Genomic DNA, 15,000 nt, shown 5'->3' with positions numbered 1-15,000 from the left:
CTGCTGTACACAGAGAGGTGAGCTCCGGGTTCTGTAGGAGAAATCATGTTGTGAAGCGGAGAGAGAAAAAGGCAATCTGCCCCGTCGTAAAGCGGCGAGAGAAAAACACCCTCCTGCCCAGTCATAAAGCGGCGAGAGAAAAACACCCACCTGCCCAGTTGGAGGGGCGAGAGAAAAACACCCACCTGTCCAGTCGTAAAGCGGCGAGAGAAAAACACCCACCTGCCCAGTTGGAGGGGTGAGAGAAAACACCCACCTGCCCAGTTGTAAAGCGGCGAGAGAAAAACACCCACCTGCCCAGTTGGAGGGGTGAGAGAAAACACCCACCTGCCCAGTTGGAGGGGTGAGAGAAAAACACCCACCTGCCCAGTTGTAAAGCGGCGAGAGAAAAAAACACCCACCTGCCCCGTCGTAAAGCGGCGAGAGAAAATAACACCCACCTGCCCCGTCGTAAAGCGGCAAGAGAAAAACACCCACCTGCCCAGTTGGAGGGGTGAGAGAACTGTTTGCTGCTCTGTACGGTCTTCATGGCGTCGGCGAGGGCGGCGCTGGCCTTGGTCCCGTTGAGCAGGGCCGTGTAGAAGGCGTGGGTGAACATTTTGGAGGCTGCGACGGGGACGGGCCACAGAGATACCAGCACGCACTGCGCTCCCGCGGCCAGGAAGGCCCGGGTCAGGCCCACCACTCCGTCTGCCGTCACTTTACTGTCAGACTCCTGATAAGAACTGAACCACACGCAAACGAAAGATTTGTCAGGTAATGATGTCTACACATACACCAAGCTTTACAGGTGGGATAGTGGCTAATTTACAACAACAACAACAGCACTTAAAAGTAGCCCAGAGGAACTAAACGAGACTAAATGAACTTAAATTTGTCTTTTAGGTTTACTTAAAACTGGGCCATCAAAAACAAAAACAAGAACATCAATACTAATAATAGCAATAATAATGATAATAATAATAATAACAACATTTTAGAATAATGAGCAATAGCATGCTTGTTTTACAGAAGGAAAATGCTGGGCTGGTGTTCATTGTGTACGGCAGTGTGATAACTGACCCAAGAACCACCAGTTTGACAGGCAGCCTGAGGTCCAGTATGTCTGCGGCGGTTAGGAGGAACTCCTGCAGTGACGGGCAGTCGCAGATGCTCTCCGCGTCGCTGGCGTCGTCCTGCATGCGCAGGCTCTCGGGTATGGTGTAGTTCGATTTGCTCCCGCTTTCCCCTCCTCCGCCCGCGCCTCCGCACGGAGCGGCCGCGCCGGCTCCCGTGCCCGCGTCCTGGCTGGGCGAGAGGACCAGGGCCGCCAGCTTCCAGGAGACGTGCGTGGCGAAGTGGGCGCACTCTGCCTGGGACAGGGCGCTCATCACCCGCTCCTTGGTGGCGGCCGGCCCGGCCAGAGGCTGGCACCCCAGGAGGTCCGCCACCATGTGCGCCTCCTCCTCGGCCGTGGGCATGGGCCCCCACAGCCAGCGGTCCATCACCGCGGGGGGGAGCCGGGGGTTCCCCACCACCGCCGCCATGGAGCTGCCACCGCTGCACAGCAGCGGCCCCGCCCGCCGAGGGTGAACCTGAGAGGACGAGGATGAGGAGGAGGGAGGGAGGAAGAAACAGGGTGAGGAGGAGGGAGGGAGGAAGAAACAGGGTGAGGAGGAAGGAGGGAGGAAGGAGGAAGGAAGGAAGAAACAGGGTGAGGAGGAAGGAAGGAGGAAGAAACAGGGTGAGGAGGAAGAAGGGAGGGAGGGAGGAAGAAACAGGGTGAGGAGGAGGGAGGGAGGAAGAAACAGGGTGAGGAGGAGGGAGGGAGGGAGGTAGAAACAGGGTGAGGAGGAGGGAGGGAGGAAGAAACAGGGTGAGGAGGAGGGAGGGAGGGAGGTAGAAACAGGGTGAGGAGGAGGGAGGGAGGAAGAAACAGGGTGAGGAGGAGGGAGGGAGGGAGGAAGAAACAGGGTGAGGAGGAGGGAGGGAGGGAGGTAGAAACAGGGTGAGGAGGAGGGAGGGAGGAAGAAACAGGGTGAGGAGGAGGGAGGGAGGGAGGAAGAAACAGGGTGAGGAGGAGGGAGGGAGGTAGAAACAGGGTGAGGAGGAGGGAGGGAGGAAGGAAGGAAGAAACAGGGTGAGGAGGAGGGAGGGAGGAAGAAACAGGGTGAGGAGGAGGGAGGGAGGGAGGTAGAAACAAGGTGAGGAGGAGGGAGGGAGGTAGAAACAGGGTGAGGAGGAGGGAGGGAGGGAGGAAGAAACAGGTTTTCGTGACATTGGGAAACGTTTCACTGCATTTAAATCATCTGTGACCCAGTAAACAGAGGGGCCGGAGGAATAAAAACTGGATGTATCGAGTATCGTTCACGACGTGTCATACAGTTTCACCTGGTGCTTCTGTCCAGGGCGACTTAAAATTCTCTCTGTCTACGTCAGAGGCGACACATCTGTGGACTAACACTTTGGTTCAGTATGGTGCTCAGGGGGACGTGAGCAGTTTAGCTGTCGTGCTCGGGGATTTGAACCAACGACCCTCTGGTTACTAGGTCAGGTTCTTCACCACTGTGTCAGTGTTGAAGGAATTCCATGTATGGAAACCAATCCTTGGTCTTTCTCTGGAGCGTGAAACGGGGGGGCGTACCTTGGCGTTGGCGCCGAGGCTGCCGATGGACGGGACGGCGATGAGACTGAAACGCTCGTACAGGTATTCGTTTGAGGAGCTGCCCTTCAGCAGGGCGAACGGGATCAGGTACAGCTCTCCCTCCAGAACCAGCACCAGCTGTCTGTGTCTCCCCACAGGCCCACTGGAGTGCATCAGCCCCTGAGAAGATGAGAGAGACAGGGGGAGGGAGAGAGAGAGAGAGAGAGAGAGACGGGGTTGGAGTGTGAGGAGAGTAAAAGTGAGAGAGGGGAAAGAGAGAGAGAGAGACAGGGAGAGAGAGAGAGAGAGGGGTTGGAGTGTGAGGAGAGAAAGAGTGAGAGAGGGGAAAGAGAAAAAGAGAGAGAGAGAGAGAGAGAGAGGGGTTGGAGTGTGAGGAGAGTAAAGTGAGAGAGGGGAAAGAGAGAGAGAGAGAGACAGGGAGAGAGAGAGAGAGTGGTTTAAAAAACACCAAGGTTAATGTACAGCTCTGTAGTGCATCACAAACACAATCAGAATAAAACTGAAACACACACGCACGCACGCACGCACACACACACGCGCGCGCGCGCACACACACACACACACACACAGAGAGCTCTCACCCCTTCCATAGGTGCGATGAGAAGGTCGTAGAGGGCTCGTAGGGGCGGTTTGCTGAGTGCACTGGGGCGACGGGGTAAAGACGAACTGCTCTCTTTCACTGGAGACACTGTGTTACTGAACAGACTGGTCATGCTTTGGCAGCTTCTGAATGCGAACAAACAAACAAACAAACAAACAAACAAACAAACAAACACGCGTCAATCATCCAGTCCAACAGAGACGTGCTCAGCTAACAGCGATTTCTCAGACGTGCCACTAGGGGGCACTGTGTATCCAAGTACTGAGGGGGAGCTATTTGTGAAATTAGTCTTTCGCTTTCACAGCCTAAGCCTCATGAGTGTTTGCTCAGTGAAGAGAAGGAAATACACTACGTTGATTCAAATGGACCTTAGTCAGCACACAATACCACTCACAAGTGATTCAGTGTGAGGGAGCAGCTACGCTTTCTCAGACAGAGAGAGAGAGAGAGAGAGAGAGAGAGAGAGAGAGAGAGAGAGAGAGAGAGAGAGAGAGAGAGAGCAAGAGCAAAAAAAAAAAAAACTTATTGCGAATCAGAAATTGATGTAGGCGCAAGGTCTTTTGTCATGCACTGGCTCACAAAGAATGTAACTATGGTAACAGAGCAGTGCGGTGAACTCTTGAGTGCTTACTACCTGACACTGGGCTCTTTTATTAGAGTCAGTCCATAGACAAGCCATTAACGGAGGAGGACATCTCTCCACTCCAGGGTTGCACAGACAGAGGAGTGTATCACATGCCGTGATCAGGGTTTAAGGTGGGCGGTGGGCAGGTGGGTTAAACACAGCTACTATGTCACCGAAGAGCACGCTGTGGCAGCCTCTTTCTTTCTCTCTTTCTTTTTCTTTCCTTCTATCTTTCCTTATTTATTTAGCCTCTGGTCTACAGCCAAGGCTGATGAGACAGCAATATGAATATATCACCATTCTACATGGGACTTCAACACAGTAAATAAATAAATAAATGCATACATGCATAAATAAATAAATGTAATAAATAAAAATATAAACCAACCAACAAACAAATAAATAAACGAATAGACCAGCAATCATGCACTCCAGCTCTGAGTCCACAACAACAGCAAAATAAGTAGAGATCAATAAATAAAGACGAGGAGAGGATATAGACATTGATTTGGCATGCGGTACTTTTCGCCGGCGAGGAGGTTCGGCACATCGTGCGGATAATGACCGCTGAGCCGTGGGAAGAGCTGAGAAGCTCTAATGAGTCAGCCCGGCCTGATTGCCTGGAGAATGACCCCCCCCCCCCCCCCCCCCCCCCCCCCCCCTTGCCCTCATTAAAGGATGGCGCAGCGCTGTATCACCAGCGTTCTCCAGTGATAAGACCCCCAACCCCCCCCAACCACTTTCCAACAAAATAATCAGTGAATGGATGACTGCTGAATGCCAAAACACACCTCGAGAATCCAGACTCTCATTATCATCCCTCTGAGTGCTGCTTTCTGCAGCTATTGATGGTTTTTTTTTTTTTATTTTGAAAAATCTTTAGTAGTCTAAGTGTTTACTAATTGTTTAGCAACTCAGGGATTGATTACCTCAGTGTTGTGCTCTCTCTCCCTCACTCTGACTCTCTCGCTCTCTCTTTTTGCTTTGAGTCAATTTCCCTCTCTGATTTTGCCTTAATCTTCAGGTTCTGACCTCATCACAAAAACAATGAGTCACGTCTGGGAAATTATCGCCCTCGTGACGCAAACTTTCACTTTCAGGAGCCGACAAATGCGGGCCCGCGCGTTCAAAAACAGAGCGCGGTTTAAGAGCTCCGGGCCGGGGGACCTTGTTCACGACGGCAGAGCCGAGACGCGGTTAACCGACCTGTGACTCCCACTAAAGAAACTCCAAACGGAAAATACACGAGGACTGCGTTCAGACGTCGGGGGCCAAAGGCTACGGACGCTAGGCCGCGTGTTTTCCTCCTCACCTGTTAAAGAGGTTGTTTCTGGAGACCATTCTCAGGAACCCCGTGGGGTCGTTGACGGAGTTTAACTTGTTACTGAGCTCTTCAAACTGTTGGTCCAGCAGTTCGCCTGCTTCGCTCTCCGTCTCACTGCTCGAACAAGCCCTGACAAGGGGGGGGGGGGGGACAAAAACAAAAACATTAGTCTAGAACTTTCTCTCACACACAATATTCATGCCGTGTCAAGATCAATGCATGCGTCAACTCAGCAGCCACCCCCCCCCCCCCCCCACACACAAACACACACAAACACGCAAACAAACGACCACCGAGAGCATTCCAAGTGCTGTGTGCCGCGGCAACCTCCGGTAATTGGATGACTCTTACATTCGAAGGCTCTAAAAAAGAGATTCATTAGTGCCGGGGAAAGAGGAGGGAAGAAAAAGCCAACTTGTGTAAGATTTAATCATCTCTCACCTCGTTAAGAGCTTGTTAGAAAGCAGTTCGTTCTGGAATCAGTTCATTCAATATGAAAATTATACTTACAGGTCCAGAGGATGCTAAGCCCTGTAAAATTCCATAACTGATTAACCTTTTTTTCTTTTTTTTTTGGAAGAAGTCAAGGTTACTTCAAAGTTTGACTGTTTTTTTTTTTTCAAATCGAAAATGAAAACGGAGAGCTCAAATCTCGCAGCTACCAAACATAACCACCCACTTACAATGTACCTGCGCGTTCCTGAAACACATTAAAATCATTACAGACTCAAACTTTACTCCAAAGCCATCCTCCGAGACCTCGGCTGTGCTCAGACACGTGGGATAGCAGAACCAAAGCGGTGTTTATCGCCCCGTGTTTGCTGCACACAATATTTTCAAATCACGAAAACAGACATCCAAATCACCAGTAACATCCAAAAGGGGCAGGGTCGATTAAAATAAGTCGACGCCATTCGGGCCGACTCTTAAAAGAGCATCGGTATGGTCCTCTGTCTGCTTTGAATTTTAATAACTGCGGCGAACAACAACCACCATCGTGCGCCGCTGGGCCCAAATTGCTTTCCATTGTCGACTTTCCATTGGCATTCACACTGAAAAGGTGTATCCATCTCCGGTGTCCTGAAATCTGACAGGAGATGTCAGTGTCCCAGACTGGATAGTTAACGACAGGCATGCCAATGAGGCCGGACGGAACAGAGGGGAGGCTCCCAGGGCACAGAGCAAACGATGGCGCCAGGGAGAGAAAGAGAGAGAGAGAGAGAGAAAGAGAGAGAGAGAGAGAGAAAGAGAGAGAGAGAGAGAGAGAGAGAGAGAGAGAGAGAGAGAAAGAGAGAGAGAGAGAGAGACAGAGAGAGAGAGAGAGAGAGAGAGAGAGAAAGCGAGAGAGAGACAGAGAGAGAGAGAGAGAGAGAGAGAGAGAGAGAGAGAGAGAGAGAGAGAGAGGTCCCTGCCGCAGTGAGGGATGCAAAGCTAAGCTGAGTCATGCCGCTGCGTCTCTCTGTATTCTCTACAGCGTGTGAAAAGTTCTCTGTGTTCTCTACAGCGCGTGAAAAGTTCTCTAAGCTCCCCACAGGAGTCCGGCTCACGCCGTGACCGGTCTGAGGGCGTGTCTCCGTGCAACGCTGCACGTTTTCACTCGATCGTTCGCCCGGGACTCTCATACTGAGCGACTGAGACGGCCCAGGAACTGAAACTGAAACCGAAACCGAACGAGCTTCATTTTCTATAGAGTTCTCATGGATGAAACACCTCTGGGCCAGCGTTAGACAAGGTCAGCATTAAACCCTCTGGTTACTGGGCTGCTTCCATTAAACGTTAAGCTCTAACCAGCCAACATACAAGTCTACTGTAAGATACAGCATCACTTTTGGTGTAGTACTCACTTATACCTGTACTTATCTGTAAATAACACTATTCTTTTGCACTTCTGGTTAGATGGTAACTGCATTTCATTGGCTTTGTACCTTTACTCTGCACAATAACAATAAAGTCGAATCTAACCCAGTCGAATCTAATCTGTCTGTCTCATGGCACTAGAGTATTCACCTGGGTTTACTTTTCAGATCCTGCAAGGACCGTTCTCATGATATCAAGTCTGCTCACACTGAATATGTAACATCTCGTCATGAATCATGGCTTTCGCCTCTATCAGTCATCACTGCAGCTGTGGATACTAAATATTGATAGCCACTGTATATTTTATAGATTTGATATTTTATACTGAATTTTTCAAACCCAGTCCTGTGAGTCCCGAATACATTTCATTTTCTTTCGTTCCGACGCTCACGCGGCTGCTTCAAACGATGCAGACCTTGAGTTTTTTGCTGAACAGCTGAAGTGGGTATGCCTGTGGAGAGCTAAAACACAAACGTGGGCGGGGGGGGGGGGCGTTACAGGGCTGGGAGGTGAGTGATTCTGGGGGTATACCGTATTGTGTGTTGGGCACTGTGCTGAATAAAGACTGAGAGAAAGAACAGGAATAGGCATTAAACCTGAAGATTCCCGTGTCTGCGTTACAAAATGGAAAACAAATCTCTCGAAAAACTCTCTGAACGCTTTCGTTCCGTGCTGGTAAGCCGAGAGCCCGGCGACGCGAGAGGAGACCTCAGTCTTACAGCGGTCGACTCGAGCCGCTGCTTGATCTCCGAGTGGAGGAGGCAGATTGCTGACTGCGCACACGCCGAGCGCTCCCAAAAGAAGGCAGGCGCCAACAGAAGCGGAGGCACGAGCAGGCGCTGAGCAGGCAGGAAAAGATGACTGTACTGTGGGGAAATGCGCATTGGGTTCCCCGTCTCTCCGCGGCTGCTGAGAGTTTTCAAAATCCACCGAAAAAAAAAAAAAGCGTGTGTGGGTCTGACCACAACAATCAACTTCGACATTATAACAACCCCCCCCCCCACACACACACACACACACACACACACGCGCGCGCGCGCACACACACAGACACAGACACACATATATGCACTCACACACAACATCTGAAAAACATGTCTCTCTCTCTCTCTCTCTCCCCCCCTCTCTCTCTCTCACACACACACTCACACACACACACACACACACACACACACACACACACACGCAATCACTGATAATTACAGACCAATCTTTTGATGGCAAGGAAAGCATACAAACATTTTCTGATTAGCCATTAAAGACACTTTTAACTTGATTATAGATATACATATATAAAAAGTTCTGTTGAGAGAGTCTGTCTCTCTCTCATAAACACATTTGAATTTCTGTATTAGGTTAATGAAGCTTTGTTTGCATTAAGTTCACATAAACAAAGACTGCCTTTTTTTTTTTTTGCATCTGATGAATGCAGAGGAGCGGAGAGTAATTCAGGACTGTTACGCGAAATGAGTGTGAAAAGCCCGACACGTGTCACTTAAAAAAATTAAACGTTTATCTCACCACAAGTCAAAAAAACACTTTTGCTCGAAGAGGGTGCAGGTGCTATGAGATTTTTGTTTACTGTTCACTCCACACATCAAACAACAAACATGCAATGTAGAAATGGACCGAAAAGCGCTCACGGTTCATTAGTGCGTGGCAGAAATTGCTTTACAAAGAAATCTCTTTTTCAGAACGCGCTCATTAGAGCTGTTTCATTAGTTAGAGAGGTCACGTGGTCGTGCCGATAAAACACAAAACTTAAAATCTGACAAACAACATTACACAACCGCTCAGTGCAACTTGCTATAGTAGAACAAAGCAGCACGAGGCGCAGTTACTGGTCCTTAAATACTTTTTGAGTGTCAACTTCAGCGCCTCTGCCGAAAACGTATGTTATCCTCAACTCCACTGCCTTCTCCTTTTTTGCTACAATCAGACAAAGCACAGCTTCGACGCTAAGAAATATGTTTTCCCGGTTTCGTGTTCGGGTACGTATATGTGAGTTTGCGAGCGTTACTGAAAGTTGCATGTAGCTGCTCTGATAATGTGATGCGAGGAGTTCGAGAAAAGCGATGAAGCAATCGAGTCGAATCAGACGGCTGTCAGTCGCAGATCACAGCGTTAACGGAGACCGTTGCTTGGAATCTGCTGGCATACGCTCACCATGGCAACCTCTGCGTGTGTCTCGCTGCCTGTCTTTTCCTATGGGGCTTCTACTGTGTGAACGTGGCTCGGGGCCTGTCAGGAAACTTTGTTTGGGAATTCAGAATATAAAATGAGAGCGGTTCAGATCTTTGGTGAGGCAGAGCCTTGGGGGTCTGGGGGGAGCAGAGCCAGGCCTTTGTGTTCGCTACATGTGTGTTCCAGAGATAGAGAGGCTAACCCCGGGGAGAAAGACCCGCTTCCAACATTTGCAGAGAGAGAGAGAGACAGAGAGAGAGAAAGAGAGAGAGAGAGAGATCACAGGTCAAACTTCAAAATGAGGGTGCTAAACTTGTGCTGGTGAGAGAGAGGTAAAAACTCTGTCTCACAGTATGAAACAGAGAATGAGAAAAGAGGACTAATTCTGGGTTGAAATTATACGTTAGCCCCGAAGCCCAGATTATGCTACGAAAACACCTCACATTTAGCTTTCAGCTGTTCAATTAATTAAATTTGAGGGTTTTTTTTCTTTTTTTTTTATCCTACTGCTTAATTTGCCTGTTTTTATGAATATTTCAACTGTATAAAGGCATCAGACAACACTGATTATGCTGCCAGCTTTTTAAAAAATTGAAGTTTCCCTTAAACGAATTCATCAACCACAAGCTTATTAATAAATCGTCGCTGATGTGAGGTCTCAGCTCTTACTGAGGTGAGAATCACAGCTCATTTAGACAGTTGTGTGCTGCATGCTAACACGCGTTTGAGAGAACAGCTAATTATATATTTTACACACCTTATTTCTGCCTTCCTCACCTGCTCCCACTACACTTACAGACGTACACACACACACACACACACACACACACACACACACAGGTATGTACGCGCACATACATCAATATATACACGCATACATGGGTCCATGCATATACACACACACACACACATAGGTCCATGCATGTACGCACACGCACACACACACACACACACACACAAACAGGTATGTACGCGCACATACATAAATATATACACGCATACATGGGTCCATGCATACACACACACACACACGCGCGCACGGACACCCACACACACCCACACACACACACAAGCCCTCTCAACAGAATGGATGGCTTTTTCAGAGGTGGCATATTGTAGCCAACCGAGTGGAAAAAATTGCTCGCAGGCCCTCAGTCAAGCGCAAAATGATCCTTTAATAGGCCGGGACGAGCGGAGCTGTCTCCTGGAGCATCCGTCGCACCTCTCCCGTCTAATGCACTCACAGAGGTGAGACAGACAGAGAGAGAGAGTCAGCCAGAGCTTCCGACACTCACGCTGCATAATGGGCTTTGTTCTGCAATGCTCTCTGGGAAATTCTCACAGAAAGAGCTTTGGCCTTTTTCTCTGTCATCTCTCTCTCTCTCTCTCTCTCTCTCTGTCACTGACTCTATTGCACATTTTTCCATCCTTTTTCTTTTTCTCACTCTTCTTCCCTTTCCCCGTCTCTCTCGCTCCTACTTTCTCAGTCTCTTCCTCTCTCTCGTCTCCCCCTTCATCATCATCACCTCTCTCTCTCTCTCATTTTCACTCTTCTTGCCTTTCCCTGGCTCTCTCTCTCTCTCTCTCTCTTGCCGTCTCACTTTCCCCCCCCCCCCCTCTCTCACTCCAGTCGATGCTCAGAGTGATGACAAACATGCCATAATGTATTCTTCTAATTCACGCATATGACCCTGATAAGAACAATCATCAGATTCTTTAATTCCTCATTCTGCCAGTCTGGCTGATCTTTTTTCTTTTTTGGAAGGGTCTCCACATGTCCGGAGATGGCCGTGTCTTCCGGCTCTCCTCCTTGTGTCTCTCCCAGCGTGGAGGGAGACGTGCTCCTCTCTGCCCCTCCTCAAACACTACGTCGCCCTGCTGTGCCTCCCGTCTGTCCCCGACGTGCCCACATCCATCAGGCCGTGATTAGCCAGTCAGAAACCTCCACCCAAATGCCAGAGCGGAAGCACACCACGGCCCAGACCCGGCTCCTCATCAAACCAGCGTGTGATGGATAAACAGAGTTCATCTGTGTGTGTGTGTGTGTGTGTGTGTATGTGTGTGTGGGGGAGGGGGGTGTTAACCATGGGCATGGTGTTTGTTAAACACCTACAAGACGAGAGGGATTTGGGGTGATATTTGTCCAGTCCTCCTGTTTATTTTGTGATCAGACAGGATGCGCTGATCTGACTGGATGAAAGACATTCATACTGGTTTGATGAAGAGAAAGGTGGTACATCCAGGGGTACGTCTGGGTCGTGCTGACGGTGACGACCACCGCACAGACGATCACTACGTGTCTGTGTGGGTGACTACAGTCAAAGTGCCTAAGATGACAGAGTTTCACTACGAAGCTGTGGTCTCACGGTTAAAGACACTTGAAAGAGCACATTAACTCTTCCTCTAGGAAAAACATTAAAGCACATGTAGTAATTCTCTGAGGAAACAGCTTCGCTCACAAGTTTCAAAGCCACTCAACCTCAGCCCTGTTCCCTGCTGCTCAAGGACAGACTTTCTTACAGCAGTGTGTGTGTGTGTGTGTGTGTGTGTGCGTGCGAGTCTGTCACAGAGAATTTGGGATGCAGGTGGAAGACATCTCGGCGGGTTTGGGTCAACAGGACTTACCTGCTGTAGTAGGAGTCGACTCCAAGAGCCTCCCTAGCGCTGGCGATGTACTGCTCCAGAGAGGAGCCCCCAGGACCTCCCCCGGCCTGCAGAGTGCTACTGCTGCCCTCCTGGAAGTCCGACGCTCCGCTGTCCGACATGCCCTCACCCAAATACACCTCGTGGAACTTCAGAATACCTGAAACAGGCAATGACCAGGTTAACGGAGTGAGAGAGAGAAAGAGAGAGAGAGAGGGTGGAAAGAATTTTGTTTTCTAAATGTCTTAGTGTTGTTTCTTATATGTTAATGAGCACATTGCATGCTTTGGAAAATTTCTGTTAGCATGCAGGCATTCCGAACAGGCTCCGGAATAATGATTTGGTGGTGGTGGCATTCAGTCTATGTCTGGTTTAGAGCACAGAGAACAACAAAGAACAAGCTCTTCGTTTGAATATTGCGAACCCCATCTAACATTTTATTGATTTCAAAACTCAAACACCATGGGTAATGAGATTAAAACTGAGGGAAACCGGTCAGCTTTAGGGTATTGACCCGAGCTGAAGACACACAGGGGCCCGGACGTTAAAATGCCAGAGTGTGTCTCTGTCTGAGTCGCTGCTGGACTGTCCACATGATTAACACAGAGAGCTGCCTGGCCCTGCCTCAGAACCATCATGAACCTCACTGCAGGGCTGCTGAGAAAGCAACACTCACCAGCCCCAAAGAGATGATAACATGCTGTCCTTGTGTGACAGGTGCATGTGCGTGTGTGTGTGTGAGAGAGAGAGAGGGAGAGGGAGAAAGTGAGGGAGAGGACAAGAGAAAGGTAGAGTGACAAGGACAGAGAGCGAGAGAAAGAAAGAGAGAGTTGACTGTGGAGAATAAATGTGTCCATTTTACGAGGCTTGCTTCTATGCTCAGTTATCAAGGTGTGGAGGCTAGGGTGTGTGTGTGTGTGTGAAAGTGTGTACATGAAAGAGTGTGTATGTCTGTGTGTTTACATGTGTGTGTGTGGGGGGGGGGGGGTGGGTGGGACAGGGACTGAGGGAGGCAGGTGGCGTGTGTGTGTGTGTGTGTGTGTGTGTGTGTGTGTGTGTGTGTATGTGTGTTTGTGTGTGTGTGTGTGTGTGTAGCGGTAGGACAGGGACCGAGGGAGGCAGGTGGCGTGTGTGTGTTTGTGTGTGTGTGTGTGTGTGTGTGTGTATGTGTGTGTGTGTGTGTGTGCGTGTGTGTGTGTGTGTGTGTGTGTGTGTGTGTGTGTGTGTGTGTGTGTGTGTGTAGCGGTAGGACAGGGACCGAGGGAGGCAGGTGGTGCTGCCGTGTTACGTTAATTCACAGCTTTTCGGCAGCTTCTCCAAACAGCAGGCAGCAGGCACTGAGCTGCAGGGAACAGAAGGTCTAAGGGAAATGGATGCCTAAAACAAATCTGTGTGTGTGTGTGTGTGCGCGTGCATGCATGTGTGTGTGTCTTAGACAAAAAGAGAGAACAGACAAATATTTCCACAGCAGTGAATGTAGTGGCTTACTCAGTAGGCTTGTTTATGTGCCTTGGAAGATTGTTTTGTGTATGTCTGTGAGAGTGTGTATGTGTGTGTGTGTGTGTGTGTGTTTATGTATCTGTGAGAGAGAGGGAGATGAAGAGAAAGCCTGAGACTGGCTGATTGAGTAGTTGAGGGGGAAGGCACAGACAGAGAGAGAGTGAGAGAGAGAGAGAGAGAGGCAGAGAGAGACTTTAAAAAAATCTGTTATCTTGTCTGATGTGTAAGTGAGCCCTGTGAGCAGTGTTTTGGTCCGTGTTCAGACAGCCAGACAGACTCCCAGCATGTCCACAGACTGCATCCTGCAGACCCGCTCGTCTGTGACCTGGGCACGTCTGACACTTCCACCGCCTGATGGAGATCTCTCCAAAAAAAACCCCCGCCGAACTCTGTCTCCACAACACCACGTTCTCCAAACTCCCGACAATTCACACAACAGCCCTGTCTCTGCCTGCTCCTGCCAGTGAGTCTGACTGCACCGGGTTTTAATGAGACCTTTCTCAAGTTTAACAAGACTTACTCTACCCTTTAGAGACTAAATTATGGTTACCGTAAAAAAAACAGTGAAACTATGACTAGAGAACATCACCAAAGCACCAGGAGGAGTCGAAGATTAGATGGTTTTTATTTATTTATTTATTTTGGTCTGTATCGACTACGCTTCTTCATTGTTGAAAACATCAGCGCTCCAAGCATTGAAAAGATCGATATTTTATCAGTTTATGTTTATTCGGTTCATGTGCATGGTCTGGGTTTTATTTTCTGAAATTTCTTTGCATTCCAGTGAGCTATCATTAGACTTGTACTGTTCTTCTTCGATCAGACTTTTCTACTCTTCGTTCCTGACCCCTTGCTTCCGCTCGATTCATCTCTGTATTCATGAAGACTGCCACTCTGGGTTTACCTCTGTTTTCACATGGTTCGCTGGTGGCTGGGTATCCAACACGAATGACTAATCATTCCATAAGGAGAACTTAAGGATTCGCTCAAATCTCGGGGAATCTCGACTGGAAAGCTTTCCGAAGATACAGGGGGAAAAAAAAAAATCAAGGCCAGTCATCACTGGAATGAGCTGAGGCTACAATGTTTGTTTGTTTGTTTGGTTTTTTTCCCCTTTTCAGCAGGGAGGGAGAGCGGAGTGTCAGACAGACAACAGACGGAGGGCACGCCCGGTCCTTACCTGAGCCAGGGGCCAGGAGCCAGCTGTACAGGTAGCCCGCGGCCAGGGAGAAGTACAGCACCAGCGCGCGCTGGCCGTTGACCGTGTCCAGAATGTTCTCCACCGTGACGGGGGTGTAAGGATCTGAGTCTTGCTGTCCGGTCTGTCTCTCCACCAGCAGGTCGGCAAAAGCTCGCGTTCGACCCCTCTCTGCCACGGCGAGGGCCTCGTCATGGTGACCTGGTGGGGGGTGGGGGTGCTGTCAGTGCCGGCTCGGCACACAAACCTTATTGTCTGGTGTCGCACCGCATGCAATTATCAGTACAAGAGTTTGTAACAGGGATGACTGCTGGCTAACATAACAAGGTGGACACTTTGAACCAGAGCAAGATTTACTACCGTTAAGCTGAAAGAAGCATTTTAAAGAAGCATTAAGTTGTTTGATAAGAATCCATTAAGCAGC

General features: G+C 49.3%; 1 protein-coding gene across 1 annotated transcript in view; it reads right to left on the bottom strand.

The window, feature by feature from the left end:
• Window positions 1–15,000, bottom strand: part of ttc28 (tetratricopeptide repeat domain 28) — a 152,234-nt gene that overhangs the window by 5,496 nt on the left and 131,738 nt on the right. The window contains exons 12-18 of the mRNA XM_030768076.1: window positions 14,559–14,777; window positions 11,861–12,038; window positions 5,183–5,323; window positions 3,226–3,370; window positions 2,624–2,803; window positions 1,063–1,574; window positions 478–725 (exon numbers count right to left, since the gene is read on the bottom strand). Coding sequence (XP_030623936.1) covers window positions 478–725; window positions 1,063–1,574; window positions 2,624–2,803; window positions 3,226–3,370; window positions 5,183–5,323; window positions 11,861–12,038; window positions 14,559–14,777 — 1,623 coding nt within the window. The remainder of the gene's footprint in view (window positions 1–477; window positions 726–1,062; window positions 1,575–2,623; window positions 2,804–3,225; window positions 3,371–5,182; window positions 5,324–11,860; window positions 12,039–14,558; window positions 14,778–15,000) is intronic.

The sequence above is a fragment of the Chanos chanos genome, chromosome 3 (assembly GCF_902362185.1).
Source record: "Chanos chanos chromosome 3, fChaCha1.1, whole genome shotgun sequence".
In the NCBI taxonomy this organism is placed as follows: Eukaryota; Metazoa; Chordata; class Actinopteri; order Gonorynchiformes; family Chanidae; genus Chanos; species Chanos chanos.
Note: the sequence above shows the minus strand (reverse complement) of the source record. Positions and strands in the feature narration are given on the sequence as shown.